Source organism: Chelonia mydas, chromosome 4 (assembly GCF_015237465.2).
Source record: "Chelonia mydas isolate rCheMyd1 chromosome 4, rCheMyd1.pri.v2, whole genome shotgun sequence".
In the NCBI taxonomy this organism is placed as follows: Eukaryota; Metazoa; Chordata; order Testudines; family Cheloniidae; genus Chelonia; species Chelonia mydas.
Window position 1 is genome coordinate 56,897,496 of NC_057852.1, and position 27,624 is coordinate 56,925,119.

A 27,624-nucleotide genomic window follows, 5' to 3' on the forward strand; every position below is an offset into this window, starting at 1 on the left:
CCCCCGCAGGAGCTCGAGGGCTGTCTTAAAACGGCTGGTGGGCCAGATGCAGCCTGCGGGCCATAGTTTGCTCACCCCTGCTCTAGCAAATATTTTAGAACTGTATCGCCATTGTAGTGAGCAAGTGGAAAGAGAACCAAGGGGATTAGTTTCTGAAAACGTTAATTTGTGTGTTGTTGGGGAGAGATGGACTGCTGATCTGACTCCTTTTCTTTGGCTTCTCAGTGAACAGTGTAATCGTGCCAAAGTTACATGGATGTTCTGTTGAAATCAGTGGAATGTTAGGATGCTCTGCACCCACAACGTTTGGCGCCAGGGCTATAAAGATTTTCAGTTGTGGTGCAATGTTTATGCTACACATTTTAAAGCCTTTCACAAAGGAGTTCCTCCCATAACAGCATCCTCTTATCAGGCTTTTTTTCTTCTTCTTTGCTATCCTGAAAGGCAATGTGGAGGCTTGTGACCGGTAGAGTGGCTGTGACTGTGTTGAGAGAATTGTAGATAAGAAATACAGTTACAGATTAGATATACTGTATGAATTCCTTTTGCTTAATTACTGACACACATGTACACTTAATAGGTTGCTGTTTTTTAAAATTTAATTTTGTGTATTCAGCGAATGCAAAAATGATTTTAATATCCATATGGTAAATGCAGTTATTTCAGACTTTGAATTCCAGACTTGGATTAAAAGGTTTTTCAAGTATATTTTACATAGTTTTCAAAGGCATTTGCAACATGTGTAGATGTGAATCTTAATTTTCCATACTGTCCATCACAAGCGTACTCATTTGGTCTGCTACCATGTTGATCTGGCATGGGTTGGATATTTAATAGCTGCAATCAGGCAGTTTTATTTTTGTTTTCAGTTTAAGGACTTGCATTGGTTGCAAAGGTCATGTTTCTAAATACTGAGGGATTTAGAGGTTTATGAAAAGAAAATCCCAAATTAACTCAAGAATTCAGTTGAATTATAGAGTGGCCCACATAAAACAAATTGAACTTTTCCATAACACTGTAACTTAGTGGAATTCCCTGAGGCAAATATGAAGCCGGATACTTTGCCTCTGGAGGCCATTCTGGAAATGTTTGTTATATTAAGGATGAGTGGAATACCGGAAGTCATGTCTAACTGATTCGGCATTACAAAAATATTCTAGTTTAATTAGAGGACTGTAGTCACTCTGAGTCGTCGTCAGCCATTAATGGAAAACTTTCTTTTTAGTTAACTTAGAATTTACTTTAGAATCTTGTTTCCAGTCAACTTACTTTAGGTATGATAGATCCTAACTCTAGGATTGATAGTTAGTTACTGTTTTCACTGTAGATCCTATATCTTAGGGAGTTAGAGCTTTAACATTTTTTAAAATTGGCCTGAAATTGAAAATATTTGAAAAATAACAAGTTGTGTAAATTGTGGAGTATTTTCTGCCCATGTTTTGAATTTAATTTATTTTGTCTCTAAGGGTGAGATCCTCACTCTTCATGTGGCATAAAGATGCCACAACAAAGGCCTGTAGTGGTATAAAGGGTTCCCAGAAGCCCTGGTTGTGGCCAGAGGAGGGCTTCCCTTAGTGCAGGGTTGCAGACGACAGTCATGAGGTTGTCTTCTAACGACCTGCACACAGATGGTGGTGATGGGAGATGTGGCTAAGGACTGGCAATGATGTTGCAAACAGGACCAGAGCACACATCTCTGCAGCCTATAGGGCAGCCAGGGAGGGTGCTGCAATTTAATCAAGCTCTCAGGGTGACTTAAAGCCACCTTGGCCACCGCGGAACCCTTGGCTGCGAGTTCAGTGCTGCACCTCAGAACCTTGTCCGTTCTCTCAATAGTGTATGTACCTGCAAATACATGCATGTAGGAACATAGGTAAGTGTGTATATTTTTGGTTGGCCTGATAGCACCACCTGTAATTAAGGTTGGCTATTGCTTCCCATTACAACACCTTGTTTTCAGTTGCTTATAACCTTTGCCAAACAGCACAGAAAACTTCAGCCCAAATGATTAGCGTGTGTCTGCCTCACACTGAATTTTTTTGGACAATTTCAGCCAAAACTGTTCAGCTGCATTTGAGACCAAGGCTAGGGAAAAATGTGTTTTGCCAATGTGAAATGTTTGACAACCTTTTCTTTGAGAAACTCCAGCTTCCCCTTGCCTTCCAGCAGGGACTCAATTTGGTAGTGTGGGGCCTTCATGTCAGGGATGTACTTTTGGAGACTTGGATGGGGGTGATGGGGAGAGGAGAAGCTTGGGTCAAAGATACTGGTTAATGAGTCTTTGGGGAGGGGGATGGGACACTGAGATTGGCTGAGGAGCCCAGGGAGGGAGGCTGGGGTGGAGCAGGCAGTGAGTATGAGGGTGACTGTAGGCCAAAGTGAGGAGACAGACTGATAGGATGAGGACATGGGAGGGGGGAACTGGTTATGGCTGGGCAAAGCTACTGGGATTGAGTGTGTGGTGAAGGTGAGCTGGGGAGTCTGGAGGAGGGTAGGTCTGGCTGGCCAAGGAGATAAGGGTTAGGAGAAAAACTCCAGGAGTGGAAATTGGAACTGGGTAGGGGAAGAGAATGGGACTGGGATGACGAGTCAGGGGCAGGAGGAGGTAGGACTGGGACAGGAGGATGACAAACTCAGCTCCTTTGCATATATGTCTTTAATTATATGATTGTATACTAGTTTTTCCCACAGAACCCTCACCTCATTGAGGATGGATCTGCTCTGGGTATGAATCAGTGCTGTGTAGTGAAGGAGACTTGTCTGTAGAACTCATTTGTTGCAACAGTTAGAAGTTGTGTGGTGAATGAGGCAGGGGATTGCAGGAACAAAGAGGAGGGTCTTATGGTTGAGGAAGTCACTAAAACCAAACTTTTCACATATAGTTCTTAACTGTATATACCTCATTTTCTGGGGGCCAGACTCAATATGGGGTCTGATTTGCAGAAGTGTTAGGCATTCACAGCTGCAAGTGAAGTTAACGGGAGCTGTGCTTTGGTTATACAAACTACTATATAATGCTATGTACTCTGAAAAATCAGGTCCTAGTCATCTGAAATTAGTGGATGCTTTTGACCTTAATCTCTCTCTGTCCCAGCCCTCACTCCTTATTGCACAGGGGTGTTGTAAAAATAAATATGTTCTACACTCTCATGCTATAGTAATGAGCACCATAGGAGGGCCTCTGACAAAATTTAATAATTATGTCTTCAGAGCAGGGTTTGAATAGTTTGCAGTGAATAAGGGAGGAGGCACACACTGATCAATGAGGAGAAAACAAAATATTTAAAACCTGCTTGTTAAGTGAGGACCATCCATCCTGTGCCCTGAGTGAGATGGGGCTGGGGGTGGGAGGGATCGTATTTGATGATGTAATTGGAGACTATATCATAATGCATACAAACAAGGGGGCTGAAATAACACACAATTCTGGCATTATCTCAACTTCTGAGTGCTTGACTTCGCAACTTTAAAGTTGTTTTAACATTTTTTTTGTGTAAAGTATATATGTGCATATGTACAGTTGTGTGTGTATTTGTGTATATATAATATAGAAACGTACAAACCTTAAACACTTTACTCTTCTGTCCCATGCACCACCCCCACTCCCTGGTGAAGTTAGCTTTACTGAGAATCTGATCTCTGCCAATCCTTAGGCCAAGATGTTCGGAAAGTGAATAGTGACTTTGTGGTTGCCCACAATGAGACACCTTAAAGAGTCCAACATTTTCTGAAATCAGGCCCCTTTGGGTGCCTAGCTGTTATACCAATAAAATAAAAGCCAGCGGGATCTTATTAAAGGGGATAAGACATAATGTCACATTTATTGTGAATACAGAAAGAATCCTACTAGGCAGTCAGTTATAGCTATAACATTTTATTCACACACACACACACACACACACACACACACACACACACACACACACACACACACACACACACACACACACACACACACACACGTTCTGCAGCTGCTGTATAGTTACCGGTCCTGAACGTTGTGGCGGCTAACTGGCCAGGAAAGCCGGGCAGAAGGAAGATCTGGGTCTCTGTTGAGCATACACCGATGCCCTTCCATGTTGGCAGCAGAAAGTTACCGTTCAAAGTCTTCCATCTCACCCCTCCTTTTTGTAGGCTTTAGTTTGAATTCAGAGTCTATGGGTCTTGCTGTGTCAGGCTGCCTCTGGCTTCAGCGTCATTGATCACCCGTCAATTGCAGACATGACTTTCAGCCTAGGACCTGGCTTTGATGTTTCTTCAATTGTACTTTTGTTCTTTTCTTTTGAGGGTGGACTCCTCTTACTTTGTCAGGGCTGTTGTCTGCATCTTCAGCCTTGGGTCTTTACACTTTATTTCATAAGGACAGGCTGGGGCTGGAGGTTGATTCCATCATCCATACATATCTCATTCACACTTCTAAACTAAACTAATAAGATTACAGCAGGGTTTTGCAAAAATGAAGGTTGCAGCAAGCTTTTACAAAATGGAGTGAGCATTTTAAAATGGATTTTGGGACAAGTTAAAATGGAGTTTGAGTTACAATATGGACAAGTGTAAGGAATGGCAAACAGGGAACAGAAGTTACAATATAGACAAGTATAATGAATGACAAACAGTGAGCAGAAGTTACAATGTTGAAACAGTGTAAGTTTCAGCGATTTAAGCAGCAATTGGATTGAAAGTGAAACTCAATTAGCCAGTTATTGGGGTAACCGGTTTTATGAATGAATGAATGTTGTTTCTTTCATAAAACTTTGCTTATGAAGTTATATTAATAAAATGAACAATTAAAAACAATTTAATTGATCAGTTCTACATAGCCCAAGACTTAAATTTACTAAAGAGTTTCAGTCCTAACCTTTAGCTGACTGGTTCTGTTTTTCATTTAAAATTAAAACTTGGTATTAGCTGTTTGCTGGTAGTTAGTGGTGTTTTTATTAAGTTCTGTGGAAAAGGAGTAAACTGATAAGAATTGAAATGTTGGATCATAAACACTGCAGCTGTCACTGGCACTTGGATTCCTTGCTTTTCAGTGCAGCCGTTTCATCCCCTAATTAATTTTATACTAAACAGGAGAAATGAGTTCCATAATACTGTCTGACTCAAGTATATAACATTTTTGAGAACAAGGAAAAACTAGTTGCTGACTGAAAGGGCAAACTTCAGAGGATTCTCTATTTCCTGAGATCTAGACCTGTTTTCTGATTCACTTCACTGTCTATTTCTCACATCCTACATTTTCCATTTGGAAACTGATTTTTGGAAGGGATATTTTTCCTCCAACTCTTCCCCTTCCCAGCTGGAAACACTGAATATTTTTGCTTGCAAAGCTAATAGTATCTTAGACTCTTTGAATCCCCATCTTCCCTGATTCCTGTTGCTGTGTAATTGAAAATATTTCTGTTCATAACCAGTTTTGTAGAAGATACTTCTTAAAAAGTGAAAGCTTCCAAAAAAATTGTCCATGGCCTTCTTAATACCATTTCATTGAAAATCACCTCCTTCACTTGTCTTCCCTTTTTAGAAGAAGGACTTCATGAAATATTGTTGCATTTTTGTCCTCTTGGCTGATATTAGGTTACTAACTTTGTGAGACCCACAGTCCCTTTGCCAATAAAATGGATGCAAAGTGTTCTTCCAGAATGAAACACAGAGCGGCATATAAGTCATTGGAGACATCTCCGAGTGTCTTTTGGACCAGATCATAACCTTCCACTGACTGGAAAATAAATTAAAACTGAAATGAGGACCCAAGAACATGCTGCCAGCATTTTTTCTCTATGCCAAGGGTCTTGCTTTTCAGAATGTTAAATGTGCAAAACCTGATCCTGCTTCCATTTTAGCCCATGGGAGTGTGATTGGACCAAAGCATGTAATTCCATGTAGGGTTGATTTAGAAACAGTTCCCCTTATCAAACCGCTTTGGTAGTTTCTTGAACTTTTTTAAAAAAACATTAGGAGATTGGTTAACTCACTACAGTTAGGCTGTGATCTCTGATAAAAGGAATGAAATTATATCGTCTCAGGACTGGCTTATGTTTCACTTTGATACAATCCAATAATTTATACTGCTTATTGTCAAATGTTCATGTGAGCCAGGAAGGGATGTCTGGTCTCCTTTCTCTTGTATATCTTACTTGTAGATTTCTTGTACAAACTTAAAACATCAAAGTATGGAAGAGCAGGGAGCTGCTTGTTAAATGTCCTCTAGTCTAAAGAACCCAGTTTTAATAGACCCACTCCTGGTTCATATTCCCAGTGTGTGGCAGTTAGAAACTCAAAAGTAAAGAGCTCTAGAGATGTCTTTGGAGTAGGGAGCATTAGCCAGAGGTTTTTGCAAGGGGACATGGCAAAGTACAGGTTTTAAATGGCAGTGTCGAGCAAGCACTAGTGCTCCAGTTTCAACGTAAAAATATCACAGCTGAAAGATGGCTAATTAGAGAGAGAGTCTACCACACTTATGGTACATAGAAGGGGCATTGGGCATATTCAACTCAGATCATGTTCTTATAACTCTAAGACAGTTAAATTAGACTCATGCAGCAAGGGTAAGATTAATACCTTGCAAGAAAACTGTCCAAGAATTTAGCCGTACTGTCTTATAACATTGGAGGTGGATAGTCCAAGATATAAAATGAAAGTGTTCAGTCAGATATGGTTTTCCAAGGAAATGTCATTCAGCAAACTAGCATGTGAAGCAATAGAAACTTTAGGAGGGACAGAGCTTTCCTTTAAGCTCTAAATCTATAGGATTTACCAGCTGCCTTTACACTGGAAGTGTTGACCTAAGAATATGACTCTTGTACAGTTTGTACTGTCAGAGAACTGCAATTGCAGGTAAATAGCTTTCTTGTAGGTGAGCAGTATCCTCTCCTATAAGAATATACTGAGTATTTCTCCTTGCTCTACGTTCCTCGTGTTTTTTGATAGTGCAGATCCTTTTTTCATAGATCTATCTTTGTTGGCACTTGTTTTATTTAAAAAATATCACCCATTGTCCATATACTTTTTTGGGATAGGGGTGGGAGGTAGGGTGGCAGCAGGGCGGCAGTGTAACCATGTCCCCTTTCTGCAAATTAACCTTCAGTTCTGTGCGATTGGGTAATGATTGATATATGCAATTAAATGACGGTAAAATTCTTCGTGCCATGTAGAGGGTAAGGAAAGCCTTCTTATCATGAAGGACAAGGGAAACGCTATTTTAAAAAATATAGAAGAAAATCATCAGAGATCAATTTCCTTTACAAGTACTTTACTTTCCATACCCGACCAACCTGGGTAAATTATAAGTATTTCATTGTGTCCTTTCTTTTACAGTGTAAAACCCTTATTCCAACAAATGCTGGGCTTGGCTCAGAGCTGTTTTAATTGAACTGTTGAAAATGTCATGAGGCCAGTTAACTGTTTACTCACCTGTTTGTTTGAAGTTCCTAATCAGTTTTGCTAATTATAATTCTCCTTTGCTGCAACAAGTTGCTGCACCTCAGTTTTGACTTTGTTTATTGTTTAATAACCTTATATTTTACGATCTTACTATTGGTGAATAGTGTTTAGCTGCTCATTTGAAGTTTATTTGAACCTATGAGAGCTCCTTAGCTACCTCACAATTGTCTGTACACAGTACTCCCTCATCATGGTGTATTGTCTTCCTGGCAAGCACTGAGCTTCAGAGGATGACTGGGTAGCCCACTTCCCCAAGTCTGGTGCTGGGTTGCTCCAGACTGTGTGTGTATGGGGGAGAGTTGAACTTCTGTCTTGCTCCCTCACTTTGGTATTCTAGAGAGAGTTTGTAGCAAGCTTTATATTTAGGTTGCCTAACATTTTCCATTATAAATGTCTTGTAGGCCTTTTATGAGAAGCTCTCGCACCTCCATTGTAAACAGCAGGCCTTTAATATTCTGCAGGGACAGAGCCTTGAGGCTAGAGACTTGCCTTTTGCTTATCCCATGATATTAATTTTAGGGTTCACCCAGTTATAAAGTGTTAAAATTGCTATTTCTTTTCTCTGCTTTCATTTCTCAGAAAAATGTTAGCAGTTTGTCAAAATAACTAAAGACATGAATGTTCTAAAGAGTGAGGCCCACATGGCCACTGCTGCATTGGAAATAGCTGTAGTATCTGTAGTGTGTGTGGCGATGTGGACTGAGCCAGGCTCCCCCTCCCTTTAACCTCCCCATCACCCCCATTCCCAGCACTTGACTTCAGCCATTTCCACCTCTCTGGGGTCACCATGTAGAGCAGGAGCTTATCCAACTTTTGGGGGAGATGACAGAGTTTGGGGCTTGATGTTCCTGTGCAAAAACTGCCGTGTTGCAGTGCACAGAATGAACATGCAGGATGAACATGAAATGAAGGCAACTGTAAATCTGTCATTTCCTAAGTTTTGAGAATATGACTTTGCAACCTAAATAATTTTCTTTTAATGTAGGGTGTTTTTTTGTGTACTATTAATCTTAGTACAGTATATGAGAAATATATTACAAGACGTAATTGGCAGGCGGGACTGCTAATTGTAAATGAAGAGTGTATTTGCTATTCAGTTCTGCATTTGTTGCAATAACGTGATCTGATGCCCCCAAGTAAAATTAAATTGTTGGAATTTATAAGGAAAAAATGCAATGAAAGGTTTTGTTAATGAATGGGACAAAGCTCAATTGTTAAGAGACTGTTGCCTTGTTCAGAAAGACTGGAGGAAACCTCAGCCAAACCTTCACTATTGTATTTGCATAGTTCATGATGCTCAACTTTGAAAATATTTTAACGTCTGCTTCAAGATGAGCTGAGGAATAATTTTTTCAAAAGCTCTTAAGTGATTTAGGAGCCATATGGGTTTAGAAAATGGGGCTCAGGCTCCTATCTCATTTAAGTGCTTTTGAAAATGATGCTCTGGAACTTTTAATTTTTTGTACTATTTGCAGTTGGGAGGGTAAAATAAATGACTAGCCTTTCTCCTCTGTGGATAACACACTATATACTCTGTTGTTTTTCTTTCTCTAGGCACTCAGTGTTACCGAAACTCTGATCAAACCTTTGGAAAAATTTAGGAAGGAGCAGCTAGGAGCTGTAAAGGTTCGTCTCAAATTTATTTGTTTGCCCTTTTTTAAAGAGATGAGTTTAATTTCTCTATTTGGTCAAAGTATCCTCATGACACCAATTTGGCAGCGCACAGAGAAATGCTGGTATTTATCTTATTTTATGTGCCAATTTTTTTCTTTGGGAACTTGGTTCAGAAATGAATGGGAAATATGCCCTGAGAGGGGAGGAATGTGTCCTTTTCTCTCCTTCCCTCTCCCCCCTCCCTTGTCTTTTCAGTCTTGGATAAAAGAAATGCCACAAAGAGCATTCTCATGTTGCTAATGGATGACCATAATCTTCTGCTGTACGTCCACTTACTTGCATATTTAAAGGCCTGCTACATGTTAACTACCTCAAGAATTTATCCTCATACCCTTTCTTCTTATATTTCCCATTGTTGAAATTAGAACTGATAACTCTTTATTAAAAATAAAATTATTCCAAATTGTTTAGGGTAGGGGATTGGGAGGGTGGGTAGTTTAGAGTTTGGCTTGTCTCAGCCTGCTCCAAAGAATTCCTGATTCTTTGTGATTAAGGATGTCTGTCTCTCCTGTCTGTATCATATTTATCTTCAATAATGAAGCCTGAACACCCTCTATTAAACCATTCTTTAAAGACATTCTTTACAGATGGAAATAGTAGATACAGAGTTTACCTCCTTGTAGCTTTTCCTCCTAAAGACAGTTTTTAAACTCTAACAAAAAAGCCCTAAGAGAAACTCCTTAACACTCTCTTCCGCTGTGTACATTTCCAAAACTGTTTAATTGGTCTGCAGATGTCAGAGCTTGACCCTTTTGAGGTTTCACTTGGAAGTGGTATCTAAAAATTACAGGGAAATTTCAATTAAGGTTTAAAATGCTTAAATCTCCCTTACCAGGAACACAGGCATGGTGAATTTTCGAAATAGTTTCTAATACCGAAAACACTTTTAAAACTTTTTCTTCTACAGCAATTGCAGCAAAATGCAAGAACTTGCAAGAAGCCAAATTGTCTGTAAAAACCCCTCCTGAGCCAAAATCTCTCCAGCCAAAAGTTAGTGCTTCTGTAATACAACAGGTCTGTTTCCTCCTGCCTGAACTTTGGTTGCTGAATTTTTCCATCAGGAAGGTAAAATTCCACTCTGTGCAGCACCAGAGTGAAGAGCTTTTTCTCTTTTATTGAGTCTCTAAATGTTGCTTCCTGATTCACTTTAAACTCAGAACAAGAATACCTCTTCACGGTACATGAGGGGAAAATGTTCTATCTTGGATCGTAAACAATTAAAACAGAACATCAGTTCTGCCTTCACTTAATCTTCTGGGGCCATGAGAGTTTTGTCAGAGCTCACAAGCTTAGCAGGGTTTTTGTCTAGCATATTTTAAAAGTTGTCTCAGTAATTGGGCCTCTTCTAAGGCAAAAAAAACCAAGAAGTTAGTGGTCCCATAGTTAGCCCCTGACTGTCAAAGGGTATTGCAGTCTTTTAGATGAGAGCTCGTTATCATTTATGAATTAAAAATCATTAAAAATCCCATGGCACTTTTCACCAGTGTTTCACCCTTCTGTCCTGTCAACTAGGTAACTGCATTCTGCCCCTCTGAATTTCTCAATACAATTTCATTTGGATACATCATTCCTCACTTCCTGTCTCAACCTCTACAGTATTACTGTGCACTGTTAAACAGAGAACAAGTTCCATCCTGGAAGTGGCTGGACTTCAGTTGTGGCCAAAAGGATCCCAGTACATAAGATTTGAGAAATGCTTCAGGATTTTTTTGGATGAAAAGCTCTGTATAAATTCAGGGTCATGATAAATATATGTACTGTATCTATAAACACAAAAAGGCTTTCTTCAAGGGAATTGAAACCTGGGTCTCCTAACATTATCAAAAGGGTAATTTTTCCACAAGCATAATAGCATCATAGATTACCTTGGGCCAAGTTTTAAGCTTTTACTCCATTTTTGTGCAGTCCTTATTTAGGCAAACCTCACATTGACGTTAAATAGTTTTACCTGTGTAAGGACAAAATAAAAACTGTAGGAACTTCAGGATTTGGCCTCTTGATGTAGAATTTTAAATATATTTAGAACAAAACATCTTCTATATTAAGTACTGAATAGTGCTAAATTTTAAGCTTAAAGCAGTTTTATGGAGATCTGAAGAATACTTTTCAGGAATTTTTAAAAAATATCCAGTATAATGGAAGCACTGAAACATTAGCTATGGTATTGGAAAGATAACATTGCATAGTATCAACATCTCCAAGTACAATACAGTTAGAACTATTAACGTCTGAATCTAGAACAGTAAGTATATTTGCTGTAGGAAAAATGCACATGCTCACTACAAAAAGCAAACACTGAATGTTCAGTTCACCTTAAATTACTGCTGCTTAATATTAAACAGTTTTACTCCTATGGAAAAATGAGTCTGGATTGGATAGATCAGGTCCAATTCTGAGCCCTCACTGAATTAACCCCTTGAAAAGGAGCATCACAGTTGGAAAAAAAAAAAAACCCCCAACAACAGCCTGAATTTAAACAGAGTACAGTGGGGTTGTGCATATGGGGAAGGAAGTATCTTTTTGGCAAAGCACAAATTCTTAAGCACTCACTTTAATATAATATGTAAACACAATGACATCTTTATCCTCTTTCTTTTCCCCCTCCACCTCCGCGGCCTCCCATGTGCTAATCTCACATAGTCTATAATGATGCTGAAACCATTTGTTATATTGTTTCACTTCAGTAATTTATCAGTTTGGTTTTGGCTTCTTCCTCTCTTTAGAATTTAATTACATGTTTGCGCTTGACTCTGGTAAAGGGTCTGATTGACCTAAACACATCATCATCATCTTTAATTTTAGATGAGTTTAATTAAAGGGACGATGTCTAGAATAGTGGTATGCTTAAGGAACCCCATGAGATAGGAAACCTACATTTTAGGTCTAACCTAGGTTTTTTATTAACATTACATTTTGTAAAACCTTGCTTGTGAACAGGTCCTAAACAGATTAAAAGTGTTCCTTTTCAAATAAGACAAAGGTTTCCTCAAAGTCATTCAGCTCAAGGAACAGAATATCATCTGGTGTCATTAAGAACAAAGCAGAAAGAGTGTAAGAGAAAATGTAGTGAGTACTTCAGTGAGTAGATCATAACCAATATGTCTTTGATATAATAGATGAGCGGTTCTCAAACTTCATTGCACCGTGACCCCCTTCTGACGACAAAAATTACTACATGACCCCAGGAGGGGGGACTGAAGACTGAGCCCGCCCGAGCCCCGCCGCCTGAGACCCTGGGCAGGGGGAGGGGCAAAGCTGAAGCCAAGGGCTTCTACCCTGCGCTGGGGGCATGTAACCTTAGCCCTGGGCAATGGGGCTTGGGTTTCAGCCCTAGGCGGTGTGGCTTGGGCTTCAGACTTGCTGGGGCCAGGGCCAACACCAGCATTGGTGACCCCATTAAAATGGGGTCACGATCCACTTTGGGGTCCCGACCCACAGTTTGAGAACCCTGTAATAGGTTGTTTTCAAAATAATATAGGGTGATAGGAAATTTGAATTCAATTAGCATCTTGTGGTAAAGAACCTGTCATCATTCTTAGAATTTGATCCCAATATTATATTATTAAATTTTAATTTTTACTACTCCTATAACAAGACAGCACAAAAATTGTTCTGATTGCCAGTTGCCCTAGTCTTGACTTGACTCTATAATTAACTGAATCAAGAAAAATAGAAATGATGAAAGGGAAGGATTGTTCTGAAATTGTTTCTGCTACATTAGACCTATAGAATCATATTTCCAACAAATCTAAAATAACTAATACTTAGGCTGTCACTTTTGTAAATGCAGCATCCAAAATACTGCAAAATTTTGATTTGCATGTGTAGATGGCATTTGTGTGCACAAATCTAATAGTTAAATTGCTCCTGGTTGCACCCATTTCTGAGATTCAGGAAAAAGAAATATTGGCTGTATATACCTGAGCCACAGCCCACTGAAGTCAATGGAAATACTTAAGTAGGCTTTGGATTAGGTTGTGTATTAGGAAAAAGACCTATACAGCCATTGAAGGTAGTCAGGATATTGCACTGCCTTAAACATTCCAAAAAGGTCAGTCGATTTAATAGAAAATGAAATGGTGGGCATGACCAGTGGCATCAAGGACTTCAGGGGTTGTTTAATATTGAATATGCAGATTCCTCAAGTTAGTGCTTTTTTTAAAATGTCACTGGATGCTTCTTAGTCCCCCGCTTCCCCTCCCAGGAAATACAAATGAGCTAATGAGATGAGACTTTAGTGGGGACTGTAGGAAGTAGTTCTGTAAGGTGCAACGGGGCATAGATTGAATTACCTGTCTGCTTTTTTTTGAACAAAGGGTCTAAGATTTTATGAAGAGACTTTCAAATACACTTTATAAAAGTATTTTTATCTTTTTCTGTGTGTTTTGCAGGTTTTTAAGGGGAGATCCTCCCAAGCCTGAGGGGCAGTATAGGAGAAAGCACAAATGTGATTGTTAAAAAATTTAACAAGTGGGCTACAGAGGCTGGCATCATGGGCTGATGGAAGGCAAGAGTCAACATTTCAATAGCAAATGAGAGATGGAGAGGGGATAGACCCTGAAAGGTCATGAAAGAGAAGACAAGTAGCTTATGTTTGATGTGATAGCGAAAGGAGAGCCAGTGGAGGAATGCAAAGACAGGGTGATAGGGTCAACATTCTGAATTGATATGAGCAAGGTTAGACGGTGTTTGTCAAGGCAAGAGAGAAGGATGTGCAGTAATCTAGACAGGAGCTGATGAGAGTTTGGACCAGAGTTCTAGCTGATAGGATAGTCTGCATCTTAGAGACGTTTTTCAGAAAGAAGCAGCAAGGTTTAGACATACCCTAGACGTGAGGACTTAGAGACAGGTCTGAGTCAAAAAGGATGCCTAGGATACAGACCAGAGCAACAGGCAGGATCGTGGTGGTGTTCACAGTGCTGGCAGGGCTTTGGTGGGAGAGAGCGGTGTAGTGGGGATTAGAAGCTGTTTTAGCCGTGTTTAACTTCAGCTGGTTGCTAGACATCTATGAGGAGATGTCAGAGAGACAGGCTGAGATTTTAGTTTGGACTGGAGGACACAGGCCTGGGGTAGAGAGAGAGGTCTGAGAGTCATCAGCGTAGAGATGGTTGTTGAATTTGTGTTTATGGATGACATTTCCCAGAGGTCAGGTGTAGAGGGAGAAGAGAAGGGGACCAAGGACAGAGAGCTTGGTGAAACCCACACAGAAAGTTGAAGGGGGGGAATGAGGAGGCTTCTCCAAAGGACATGCTGAAAGAATGATGAGAGAGGTCGGAGGACTGGGACAGGACAGAATTACAGGTTTACAGAATTACATGCCAAGGGAAGACATGATTTCAGAAAGAAGAGCATGGTCCACTGTGTTGAAGGTGGCTGACAGGTCAAGGAGGATGAAAATTGACTGTTAGTTCTGAGCTTTGGCTAGGAAGAGGTCATTAGAAACTTTGGTAAGAGTGGTTTCAGGCAATACAAGGGCAGAAGCTGGATTGGTCTAAGATGAAGTTGGAGGAGAGGAATTTCAGCAGCGATTGTAGACAACATGTTTAATGAGATTAGAGATGAAAGGGAGAAGGGATGGATGTGTGTGTATAGTCCCAAATCTAAAGGTGCATTTCCTCTTGAGACTCAACTGATCTCCTTTGGGTGTACATATGGAGTCCTATTTGCTTACTTTGTCTAAATTAAGCAATTTAGTGCTTTTACTCATATTAGACGCATTGACTCTGCAATGCTGTTAGAGAGTCAAATGGATTCTGTTCTGGCACATGCATAACAAGATTGTTAAATAGGTTTCAGTTGCACAACTTAACTTTAATTCAGCCCAATTTGAGTTTGCTGAGCTAGTAACTAGGAGGGGAAAAAACACTTCCCTTGTAATCTGAGTGGATTTGGTTGGGAAATCATCGAGAGAGAATAAAATATGGATCCTGATGATAGCATTTTAGAGTCATTTTTAAGAGTATGTCTATGCTTTAAACAAAGCGTATAGCAATTTTGACATAAACATACATTTCTATCCTAAAGACTCCCACTATAGTTCTGGGTTTTGAGTTTGCTGAAAATAACTAAAAGTGCACCATTCTGGGACAGAAATCTCTGATACTAGACATGTAACAGAATTCCATGAAACCTTATAAACAATTATTACAATAACTACTAAGACTGTTGGTCAGATCCTGACAACAAAGGTTTAATAATACAACACTTTGTTCTTGTGTTGCTTCGTGCACATGTGCATGTGTATGGCTGAGGGTACATACAGAATAAAAGATGTACAGACAACCCCAAATTACCCTACACTAGTACTCAAACAAATAAGTTTTCCAGTGGACAAGCCATTACTGATATAACACTAGTAACTTTAAGGTGGAAAGAAGGCCACTTCTTTCTTGAATGCCCCACAGCATGATGGAGGAATTCAGCACAGAGATCCAGGCTTTAGCTCAAGATTGTCATAAACTTTGCAGTTGGCCTTTTACAACTCCCTATACCCTAGTAACACTCAGTATTGCCAAACCCAGTGATCAAAAATCATGAATCAAGCCAAACAAATTAGATTGCTTTTAAAATACGGAGTTTTAAAAAAAATAATTAATTGAATTTTATTTTCTCGTTTCTGAACCTTTAGGGTATACTTGGGTCATATTTTTAAGCTTTTCTTTACCACCATGAGGGCTAGAAACATACACCTTTTTTAAAAATTAAAGATGCAGTTCTCATGTAATCATGAAGCAAAGAGCAGGGGCTTTTTAAAAAAATGGCAAGCTTCATGAGATTCACAGTAAAATCTCAAGAGTTGGCAACACTAAACATAGTTGTAGATTTTTTTTGTTTTGTTTTGTTTTTACACTGGAAAAGCTCAGGCATTTGTTAGCATGACAGAGTTTCTGTCATTACAGTGCAACTGGCCTGTATTCAGTTTAGGCCCTCAGACAGGATTAAAAAAAATGATTTAAAGTGTTGCTTGTTCTCATTTATTGGGAGGGAGCATGGCATTTTGTTTTTTACTCCCTTACTGCTGCTGTGCTACACCTCTCACCTACAGTTTTAACAAGCGAACAGACACATTGTTCTTGTATTTTCATATTTAAGTGAATGATATTGAATTTATTGCTTTTTACTTGCAGGAGGAAAAGAAGAAGTTTGATAAAGAGACAGAGAAAAACTACAGCTTTTTAGAGAAACATTTAAATTTATCAGCTAGGAAGAAAGAGCCACAGCTACTAGAGGTACTGCTGCTACTATTTCTTCAGCAATGTTGCTGAAAATGAAGGTCTTTCCTTTTTGTATTGAGTACTTAAATATATTAATGAAAGTACAAAAAGAGCACTTAGGCTGTTGAAGGCAAAATTGCCATCAACCAAGGAAATTTGGTTTTCTTCAAGAAATCAATATCGTTTGAACATTGCCATTGTTTGATGTCTTTTGGATTAAGTGTGAATATTTTTAGTACCTATACACAACACTACTGAACTTTGTTACTTTTACAGACAGTTGAAGGAGTAGTAAAGCATGAACATAGTGTGGACACACCTGCATTTATAGTAAGGTTTCACTGCATATATGCTTACACAGTAATACGTAGATTGGGTTGACAGCTGACAATTGATATGATGGAATGGAATGCTAAATGCAAAAGCTTGTTGCATGCTGATATTTTTTAAAATTTGGAGCACCTCCTTGTCCAGTGATGCTACACAGGAGGAGGAAAGATTGTTGATGTCTTTAAAGCTCAAGACTAACAGACCTTGTTTTTGTTGGCATTCCTTCTGTCCCCTCAGTGGTCCATGATAGATTTTGTCAGTTGCTATTTCTCAAGGACCAGTAAGTAAGGTATGAGAAAATGAGCAAAGGAAGTTTGTTCGAGCCTCTGTAGACAGAAGGGTTACCTTACATTAGGAAAATCTCCCAGAATTCTTAATTTTCTGTTTAGCTTCTACATGCTTTACATATATTTAGCAGCACTTAAAAGTCCCCCAAATGTAAGGTTTTTTGAACAAAATGTTCCCATCAGCCTCCTTCATATAAATCATTTCACAATCAGCCAGTTACCTCACAATTTGAGCACCCAGCATGTACTTGCATTTTATCAGCATATTGACTCTGCATGTTGTGTTACTCAGAAAGTTAGGCCCTGGTTTTGCAAGTCTCCGTGTACTTAACTTTGAATTGGTGAGTAGTCTGATTGAAGTCAACTGGAACTACTCATGTGCTTAACTTTAAGCATGTGCATAAGTGTTTGCAGGATCATGGGTAGAAATTGTTCTTACCAAATTGATCAGATACCATAGAAAACTTGGTACAGAAAAATGAAAGTGTTATTTTCCACCTTTTTATAGGCCTGTAATGGGGCATATCTCAAGGTCAGGAAACTTGTAAACATCTAAAACAGAGATGAGATACCACGTGAGTGGAAATGCAGAATACTCCAGAGAGAACAGCCTCAGAGCCATTTTGAACAGAGGTCTAGTAACAGTATCAGCACCACTTGTTCAAAGTATAGAGAAAGTAAAAGTAGATGTATTTAATTTTCTTTACTGAATTTTCAAATACAAAGTTCACTTACAACAATTCCTTCTATTATCAATTAAAAATATTTTTTAAAACTTGTCAGTTAGATATAACTTCTCATTCCTGTTTTTAGAAATGTTAGAAAACAGAATACTAAACATTTTAACAGCCAAAGCATGCTTTTATTTAATGCCTATAGGACTTAAAATGGAAAAAACTTTTGCACAAGCTTAGGAAACATGTATGCATAAAATTGATGGAGTTGGCTACTAAATTAGCCATACACTTGGCTTTCTGTGTCCTTTCCTTTATGCGTACATAGTATGCATTTAAATGAGATAATTTAAAAGTGAACTTGACAAACCAAGAAAATGTGCTATGTTGTGGTGGCAGCTATATTACTGTGGGAGGGCTCCTGTCTCTGTCAATGTAGGATTGTTCTGAAACTATAAGGCATGATGCAGGTATTGTTTGTACAGCACCTCTGATGTACAAACAACATACAGTACCCTAACAAAGTCACAGTTCATACCTCAGAAAGTTTAGGGATAAAATCCTTCATTGACAGGGGGATGGACTAGGTGTCTGGTATAATGTGTAGTGCCATCTGGGGCCTTTAACACTAAAAAAAAAAAAAAAAAAAAAAAAGAGAGAGAGAGAGAGAGAGAGCTAGACCTTGGCTCCACCTGGGTAACCTTAGTCCTAAGGGGCAGGTGCCTCATGGGACATAGATAGTAAACCCCATCACAATCACTTAAGAGAACCTTTCCATATCTACATCCTATGATTCTAAACGCCTGTGTATTGCATACAATGCATTATAGGCATGACTAACTTTACAAACCGTACATAAATTGTATTCCATGCATAAATTAGGTTTCTAGGTACTAACCCACTTATTTTTAAACCTTTTTCCTTAATGTTGCAAACATGCAGATGACTTCAGTGTGTGGTTCTTTTTTAAAATGTGATCATTCAATATGTGTGTCTTCATTCACAAACTATGGGCACAGAGCAATAGAGGATTGATTTTTATTTTTGTTTAAATACAAAACATTTTGAAGCTATTTTTGACTTATGGTCACTTCACAGCACAGTAGTTAATGTTGTACCAGAATCATGTTTTGATAGTCTTTTGAGTTGGAGGTTATGGTAAGTCTGGGTTTTCCCTTTCTTTTCCCTTCCCTACCCTTTTTTCCTCTTTCTCTGGAGTTTGCACTTTTTGGGGGTCTGAGGCTTTTATGGAATTCCTGGAAGGCAGTTGATACCATTTCACAGAGAAGGACTTCAGTAATGATCATTTAACAATTGGAATGACACTGTCCTTTCCTCAAATTTATTTTAATAAGGGGATGTTAGCCATTGTTCAGTTCCTCTTCAGTTGAAGACTTGGCTTGGACACCTCTATCTTTTTTAATAACCTGTACTAATTTCCTAACAGCATGAAGCAGTATTTGCGCTGTTATAGGAATGAATGGTAGCTAAAATGTAATTAGTACATGAGATCAGTATGACATTGGCACTTTATAAAAGCTAAAATATTAATACATCTGCATGGGTTAGAACTAAGGCTACATATTTTCAGTATTTTGTAGGCTGTATGGTTTGTTTAATACCCAAGATAAAGGGTGGGCTCCTTTTAAACTGTCTTTTATTGCTAGTGGTACACAGTACGGATGCCTGTATAATGCATCAAAGAAACCCTTGACAAATAAACAAGTAAGATAGGGGCCAGATTATCATCTTACTTTCCATCACAATTCATACAAGTTCAGGATGGGCAGGAGAGGAGGAGATGAAACCTTCCAGAGGTTTCAGAGCAACAGCAGTTTTTTGTGGGTGAGGAGCAATACAGACAATGACAGAGAATCTTCAGCGTTAACACTTCCACCCAGGGTTGAATGGAAGCATTTCACATCTCTTAGGTATGAGTCTTCTTATCACCTGTGTGTCCCTGCAGGGCCCTCTTGTGTGATATTAAATAATCAGTGTATGTTTGCACTGACATGTTTGTGATTTGCATTGCAATTATAATGAAATGTCACGTGAGTTTCCAAAAACACTCCACCTTCTGAAACAAAACACAATCAAGCAAATGGTAAACGGCATTGCTGTTAATGTATCCAAAGTAAGCTACTGTAATGAAAGGTTTCAGAGTAGCAGCCGTGTTAGTCTGTATTCGCAAAAAGAAAAGGAGAACTTGTGGCACCTTAGAGACTAACAAATTTATTTGAGCATAAGCTTTCGTGAGCTACAGCTCACTACAAAAGGTTTTTTCCCCCTCCCTGCTCTCCTGCTGGTAATAGCTCACCTTAAGTGATCACTCTCGTTACAGTGTGTATGGTAACACCCATTGTTTCATGTTCTCTATGTATATAAATCTCCCCACTGTATTTTCCACCGAATGCATCCGATGAAGTGAGCTGTAGCTCACGAAAGCTTATGCTCAAATAAATTTGTTAGTCTCTAAGGTGCCACAAGTACTCCTTTTCTTTTTACTGTAATGAAGTCCTTCGCCTAGAGAGTTGTATCACTAACCATCTTCAGCTCTGTATACATGTCATTCTGAAGCTATCGGCATAATGTCTGTGAAACCTAAAACAGCTCTGTTCTGTCTGTAGGCAGATTACCAAGTGGAGCAAAATAGAAAACACTTTTATGAGCTGTCACTTGAATATGTGTGCAAGCTGCAGGAGATACAGGAACGGAAGAAATTTGAGTGTGTGGAACCTGTAAGTACTATAGAATTTATTATATAAGAAAGCAACACCTGATGGCTTTGACAAGGGGGAGAGATGGAGTGTAAGAGGGTGAAAAACAAAGAGGATCAGTGCTGATTTCTGCTTTCTAAGAAAACTAAGGAACCGGGTAACTAAGTAGAATGACAGGTTTCAGAGTAGCAGCCGTGTTCGTCTGTATTCGCAAAAAGAAAAGGAGTACTTGTGGCACCTTAGAGACTAACAAATTTATTTGAGCATAAGCTTTCGTGAGCTACAGCTCACTTCATCGGCTCACGAAAGCTTATGCTCAAATAAATTTGTTAGTCTCTAAGGTGCCACAAGTACTCCTTTTCTTTTTAAGTAGAATGAAAAACTATCACGTTACATATATGCAAACTCCTAATATATATAGAGAGAGACAAACTGATTTAGCTTAAAGCCACCAGTGTAACTATAACTGATCAAGTTACTTTGATGCAAGTTTTTGAGTACAGACAAGCCCTGGAAATGTTCTACAGAAGACCCTGTTAAGGGCAGAGGTGTGCAAAACTTGGCAGCTTTTGTTCACAGGGTCTTTGGGCAAACAGTTTGTTTTGATTGAATTCATAGCCCCTGAAATGTAACGTGACTAATCCAAAGAGCATGTTTCCATGCTTGGGTTTGCAGGTTAAGCTCCTATTTACTTCATTTAAAGTTGAGCCCACTCACTAAAAGGTTGAATCTGGTCCAAAATCTCAAAGCGAAATTAGTCTGAAACTACCAAACTTGGCCAGGGTTGAAAGTGTGTAAAACCAATGAGCTTCACTTGGTTTCAAGCTAAAGCATAACAATGCTGACCAGGCTTACTCAAAGTGCCTGCGGGGGCTTTCTCTAAAATTTCCCCAAACCTTCACAGATAGTTGAATTAGGTTTGTAACAAAACCTTAAGCTATGCTAGTATCCTCTGGTTTCAGATGTATTTATGAAACATTCATAACCACTCTCATTATGATAGTTATTGAGAGAGTGTGCATGTGTGTGGTGTTTTTCAGCAGTGTTTTTCACTCAGCCCGCGCCGCTTCCAGCAGCTCCCATTGGCCTGGAGCAGCAAACCGTGGCCACTGGGAGCTGCGATCGGCCGAACCTGTGGACGCGGCTGGTAAACAAACTGGCCCGGCCCGCCAGGGGCTTTCCCTGCACAAGCGGCGGAACAAGTCTGGGAACCACTGAGCTATACTGATATAAGCACTGTGATATAAACTATGTCCAAAGTAGGGGGTTTGTACTGGTCTGCCTATACAAGCATATTTGAAGTGGTGGCACAGCTTGTTTGTAGACAAGGCCTTAGGTGTTTTTGCATATGTCCCCTAAGTCCTGTTAAAACAAATTAAAATAAATGAATCTATGAGCTTACTATTGTGGTATCTAGCGATTCCATAACAAAAGCCATTTATCTTCCTGAAAGCCCAATTAAAATGAGTACCTCTCCAAATTACATTCTCAAACTTCATGCATGCTCTGGTGAACTGGTTCTTTCAGCTGCTTTTCACAACAACCTTTTCCTCTGAAGACTGGGTAAGTTGTATGTGGGAGGAAATTGTTGCTTGATTTGTATCTGAATATAGTGGAGTCTATTATACTTAATATATGCAAATTATATTCCTTTTTTCATTTTAAATTTTCACTGAGGGCGTGAATTGCTCATTCCCATCTCCTTCTTTGCCACGTAGATATTTTATGAGCCTTGCATTTTTTCAAGGGTAGTGAACCACTGTTTTGAAAATAGTTTGCTTAAATGTGGCTTCAGAGTATTGTTACATCATCAGGCTGTGGCTCCTTTTCTCCATAATACAGAGGCCTGCGTCTTTCTGTGGGATTTTCACCCTCGCTTTGCTTTGGGAGTTGCCTATTCTTTTCTTACTAGGGCTGTCAAGCGATTAAAAAAATTAATTGTGATTAATCACACAATTAAAAAAAAACAGTCAAGATTAATCTCACAATTAATCGCACTGTTAAACAATAATAGAATACTATTTATTTAAATATTTTTGGATGTTTTCTACATTTTCAAATATATTGATTTCAATTACAACACAAAATACAAAGTGTGCAGTGCTCACTTTCTATTTATTTTTAATTACAAATATTTACACCAGTGGTTCCCAAACTTCTGTACTGGTGACCCCTTTCACACAGCAAGCCTCTGAGTGTGACCCTCCCCTATATAAATTTAAAACACCTTTTTTTATATTGAACATTATTATAAATGCTGGAGGTGAAGCGGGGTTTGGGAGTGGAGGCTGACAGCTCGCAGCCCCCCCATGTAATAATCTCGTGGCCCCTAGAGGGGTCACAACCCCCAGTTTGAGAACGCCTGATTTACACTGTAAAAAACAAAAGAAATACTATTTTTCAATTCACGTAATATAAGTACTGTAGTGTAATCTCTTTATCATGAAAGTTGAACTTACAATGTAGAATTGTGTACTTCTGAAAGCATGCTCCACACCTTGTCTCGCTCAGATTTTGGAAGGAGCTTTAGATTCTTAAACCTGGAGTCGAGTGCTGTAGCTATCTTTAGAAATCTTACCAGGACCTTCTTTGTGTTTTGTCAAATCTGCAGTGAAAGTGTTCTTAAAACGAACAACATGTACGGAGTCATCATCTGAGACCGCTCTAATATGAAATATATGGCAGAATGCGGGTAAAACAGAGCAGGAGACATACAATTCTCCCCCAAGGAGTTCAGTCACAAATTTAATTAACGCGTTGTTTTTTTTAACAAGCATCATGAGCATGGAAACGTCCTCTGGAGTGGTGGCAAAAGCATGAAGGGGCATACAAATGTTTAGCGTACCTGGCACGTAAATGCCTTGCAACACCAGCTACAAAAGTGCCATCCGAATGCCTGTTCTGACTTTCTGGTGACATTGTAAATAAGAAGCGGGCAGCATTTTCTCCCGTAAATATAAACAAACTTGTTTGTCTTAGCGATTGGCTGAAAAAGAAGTAGCACTGAGTGGACTTGTAGGCACAAAGTTTTACATTGTTTTGTTTTTGAGTGCAGTTATGTAACAACAAAAATCTTTGTAAGTTGCACTTTGACGATAAAGAGATTGCACTACAGTACTTTTATGAGGTGAATTGAAAATACAATTTCTTTTGTTTATCATTTTTACCGTGCAAATATTCGTAATAAATAATAATATAAAGTGAGCATTGTGCACTTTGTATTCTGTGTTGTAATTGAAATCAATTTTATTTGAGAATGTAGAGAAACATCCAAAATATTTAATAAATTTCAATTGCTATTCTGTTGTTTAACAGTGCAATTTAAAACTGATTAATCGCAATTAATTTTTTTAAACAGTTAATTTTTTTGAGTTAATCGTGTGAGTTAACTGCGATTAATCGTCAGCCCTATTTCTTACTTGTTTGATCAAGTTTAAAATAAAGATAATTTGTAAGAGACTGGAAGCAAGACAGATTCCACAGGTGTTAGTTATGTTGTTAGCCATTTTTAACAAAATAGATTCTTGTGAATAGTAGACTTTAGTAAGAATATTTTTATTAAAGAAATCTGATAGTTTTTGTTTACTTGTTCTTTTAAATGCTTCTTTTAAATGCTTAGTAAAGACTAAATGAGAATACAGCAATCTTTGCTGGCAATTGGCGTTCGCCCTGCTAAGAAAGCTCTCCTGCTTGTATTCCAGGTGCTGTCATTTTTTCAGGGTATATTCACTTTCTATCATCAGGGCTATGAACTCGCCAAAGACTTCAATCACTACAAAATGGCTCTGCAGATCAATATCCAGAATGTAAGCTAAGATGTTTTATATTTAAGCCATTTACAAATTTTTGGAATAAAAAATGTGTACTGTATATTTGGATAACTCGTTTCTTGGTAATGTGAGTTAATCAAGAGAAACTTTGGGGTTATAGTGCCATCTTCTGGCTAACCAATTATGTGACTGAATCAGCCATTGTGCAATAATTGAGAATACAGCTAACCCTGCCACCCTAGTGTTCTCTAATACTCTTTAAAATATTTTCTGTCAGCTTTTCATAGTTTGCATTTAAATTCTTTCATGTTCACACTAGATATGTTTAAGTTTAATGTAATTAACAGTTTATTTTAATTATGTGCAGTTGGCTGGCTCAGAGGTTTGGCAATGGAATACATCTGAATTCAGGCTGGATTGACTTTAAGTCATTACTACAGAACTACACTGTAGGTAACTGAAAAACATTCAATGGGACAGGCAGGCTTCCTAACAATTTTTGTCACACTTGTTGGTACTTCCGTTAAAGGGGCCAAAGAAAAAATGACATGGAGGCTCTGAACCAGACTCTCTTCTTCAGAACAATACTTTCAGAAAATAATGTACTTGAAGCACTCAAGTATCGAGCTGTTTAAGGAAACTTAGACTGTGATTGCCTGTGCGACACTTGTTTTGTTGGTTGGCTGTTGGTCTCCAGGGTTGTCTGGAATTACGACACAGTACTTCTAGGAGGTTACAGTCTGATTATAGACATGAATTGATGAGTCAGAACAACAGACGGTAGTGGGGAGAAAAGGCGGAAAAGTGTTACGATAATATATGGTTATGTAAGTTAACATCTTTGATAACACACTTGTATTTTCTTTTTGTTCGTGTACATCTTTTCTCCGCACTCATGAATTCTCAACTTGTATTGGGTTGCAGAGGGAATTTTTCGGTTGTGACAGTGGGCTTCCTGGAAGAAGTCACCCTTTCTGGAAGGAATTGAATGAGGGGTCTTTCCCACTGGGATTGGGAGAATATATAAAAAGCACAGATGGCAGCATAAAAGAAGGCACCAAGGTGCAAATAGGAGAAGGATAGTAAAAGGGCATTGAGTCTGATATTGGTATTAGCGCAAAAAAGCTGAAGTAGGACAAGATAAGAAATAAGATCTGAAATATAGGCCAGGATGAAGTTGTACAGGGCTTTGAAGGTGAAGGTGAGGAGTTGAACTTGAAATTGTAGATGAAGGTGATCCAGTGAGATGTTGGAAGAGGGAAGTGATGTGGTCAGAGCAATGGGAAAGGAAAACAATCTTTGTAGCAATATTTTGGATGGACTGAATGGCAGCAATATGTGTATCAGGAAATGCAGAGAGGTTGCAGTAATGAAAGTGGGAGATTAGTGTTATAACTGTTGGAATTGAAAGGCTGGGTTGGATTTTCAAAATGCTCTAGAGGATGGAGTGGCAATACTTGGTGACAGCCTTGGAGGAGAATGGAAAGAAGAGTCAGAAATGACCCTGAGGTTGAGAGCCCAAAAGACATGGAAGTCAGTGGTGCTGTCCACTGTAAAGTGTCTCTCTATGCCGATTTAGTAATGCCAGCTCCCTGAGTGGCTTAGAATCGTGGTTGATGTAATTTTAAAGTCAAGATTGGATGTTTTTCTAAAAGATCTGCTCTAGGAATTATTTTGGGGAACTTCTATGTATCACCTGTTCTATACAGGAGGTCAGACTAGATGATCATAATGGTCCCTTCTGGCCTTAGAATCTATGAATCAGTTTCACACAAGGCTTTTAAGCAGTACAGTTCATGACAATCAACCCCCACCACTCTCACCTTACCTAATGTACTGTAAGAATTGCATAAGCACATTCATAAAAGGTATTATTTTCCATCTTCCATTAGTCCATGATGTGAGAGCACAGAGCATCTCTAATTTCTGTTGCCTGGGTGCATCCTGCTGCAACTGTGGTAGCTGCATTTTGTGGCTGAGGTACTGGCTCAGCAGTCTGTCACTGTCGTGTGTCCATTCTGGAGAAATGTCTCATCTTTTGCTTCCCAAAGATTGTGAAGAGCACAGCAAGCCACAGTAATGCAAACAGCATTGATGACATTGGAATCCAAATGGGTCTCTAGACAGTGCCAGTGGGGTTTCTATCTGCCACACCACATTCAGCCACCATTCTGCACCTTCTAAAGTGTAATTTAACCTTATTTTGCCGGGGCTTCTGAGATCAGGGTATGCTTTCATAAACCAAGGCAAAAACGGGTACGTGGGGTCCCCTAGAATAATAGTAGGGAGAGTAACTCCGTTTATGGCAATGTCATTTCATGGGACTAGTGTCCCAGCCTGTCCTTGAATGTAGACTCCCAATTGGTAGAAAACCCTGGCATTAGGAACTTTCCAGTGCAGCCCATGTTGATATGGTCTTCAAAGGCCTGCATAACAATGGAGCAGTACCTTTTTTAGTTTACGTACTCACATGCTCCTTTAGGAGGGCAAGAAAACTATGGGCACATGAATTCCAGCAATGGCCCCAGCACAGTTTGGAAACCCCATTCTCTCAAAGGCGGGATTTACTTCAGGAATGCCGCAGAAACCTCTGCCACCACTTTATCCACATTCAGCTTTCCAAAGCCAAATTGGTTAGCAACAGACCAGTAGCAGTCAGGGATAGCCTGTTTCCAGATAGTTACAGCAACCTGCTTCTGGACCAGGATGTCTGCTCTCCTTGAGTGTGTGTCTTGATGCTGGAGGCTTGAGGCAGGCTGCTCACAAAGCTTCAGAACGTAGCTTTTCTAGTATTTTTCTATTTTAAATATCTTTTTTCTTTTTTTTTTTTTTCAATTTAGACAAGAAATCGTTTTGAAGGAACAAGATCGGAGGTGGAGGAGCTCATGAACAAAATCAGGCGGAGTCCTCAGGAACATAAAAGAGCAAATCAGTTTACAATGGAAGGCTACCTTTATGTGCAGGAAAAAAGTAAGATACATTTTTATTTTATTATTTATATTCCAGTAGTGCCCAAAATCTTCTAAGTGCTATACACATGCCTGTATATGTACTTCGACAAACACATATGCACACACAGAGTTTCTACTCAAAAAGCATTTGGTTTAAGAAAAATGCATTTATAATTCAGTGTTCTCATCTCTTTACAAATTTAATATCATACTTAATATTAATATTCTTTCATACAGTGATCTCCAAGCACTATACAAGTATCAATTAAGCAAACCTCCAGTGAGGTAGGGAGGCTGTAATATTCCTGTCTTAGTATTCCAGCGAGGCACAGAAAGGCTCAGTGAGTTGGCCAAGGTTACATAGTGAATCAGTGGCAGAGCTGGGAATAGAATCTTCAACTGTCTCTCAGTACTGTGCACTAAATACTTTGTTGTTGAATGTAAAGCCCTTTTATAGGAAATGTTTTGTTCTTTTTTGAGGCTGGACCCTGTGGTATTCATTGTGGGTGAACATGCATTTCATGTGTTTGGTACTGGAAATTCTTCAATAGCAATGTCTCTTGG

General features: G+C 39.0%; 1 protein-coding gene across 5 annotated transcripts in view; it reads left to right on the top strand.

The window, feature by feature from the left end:
• ARHGAP10 (Rho GTPase activating protein 10) overlaps nucleotides 1–27,624 on the top strand; it is a 247,263-nt gene that overhangs the window by 86,347 nt on the left and 133,292 nt on the right. For all 5 annotated transcript variants that reach the window (XR_006290642.1, XR_003563785.3, XM_007055702.4 and 2 more), the window contains 5 exons: nucleotides 8,998–9,069; nucleotides 16,245–16,346; nucleotides 20,250–20,360; nucleotides 24,041–24,145; nucleotides 26,950–27,079. Coding sequence is in view for 3 of the 5 variants with exons in the window: in XM_007055702.4 (XP_007055764.1) it covers nucleotides 8,998–9,069; nucleotides 16,245–16,346; nucleotides 20,250–20,360; nucleotides 24,041–24,145; nucleotides 26,950–27,079 (520 nt within the window). In the remaining 2 variants the exon portion in view is untranslated. The remainder of the gene's footprint in view (nucleotides 1–8,997; nucleotides 9,070–16,244; nucleotides 16,347–20,249; nucleotides 20,361–24,040; nucleotides 24,146–26,949; nucleotides 27,080–27,624) is intronic.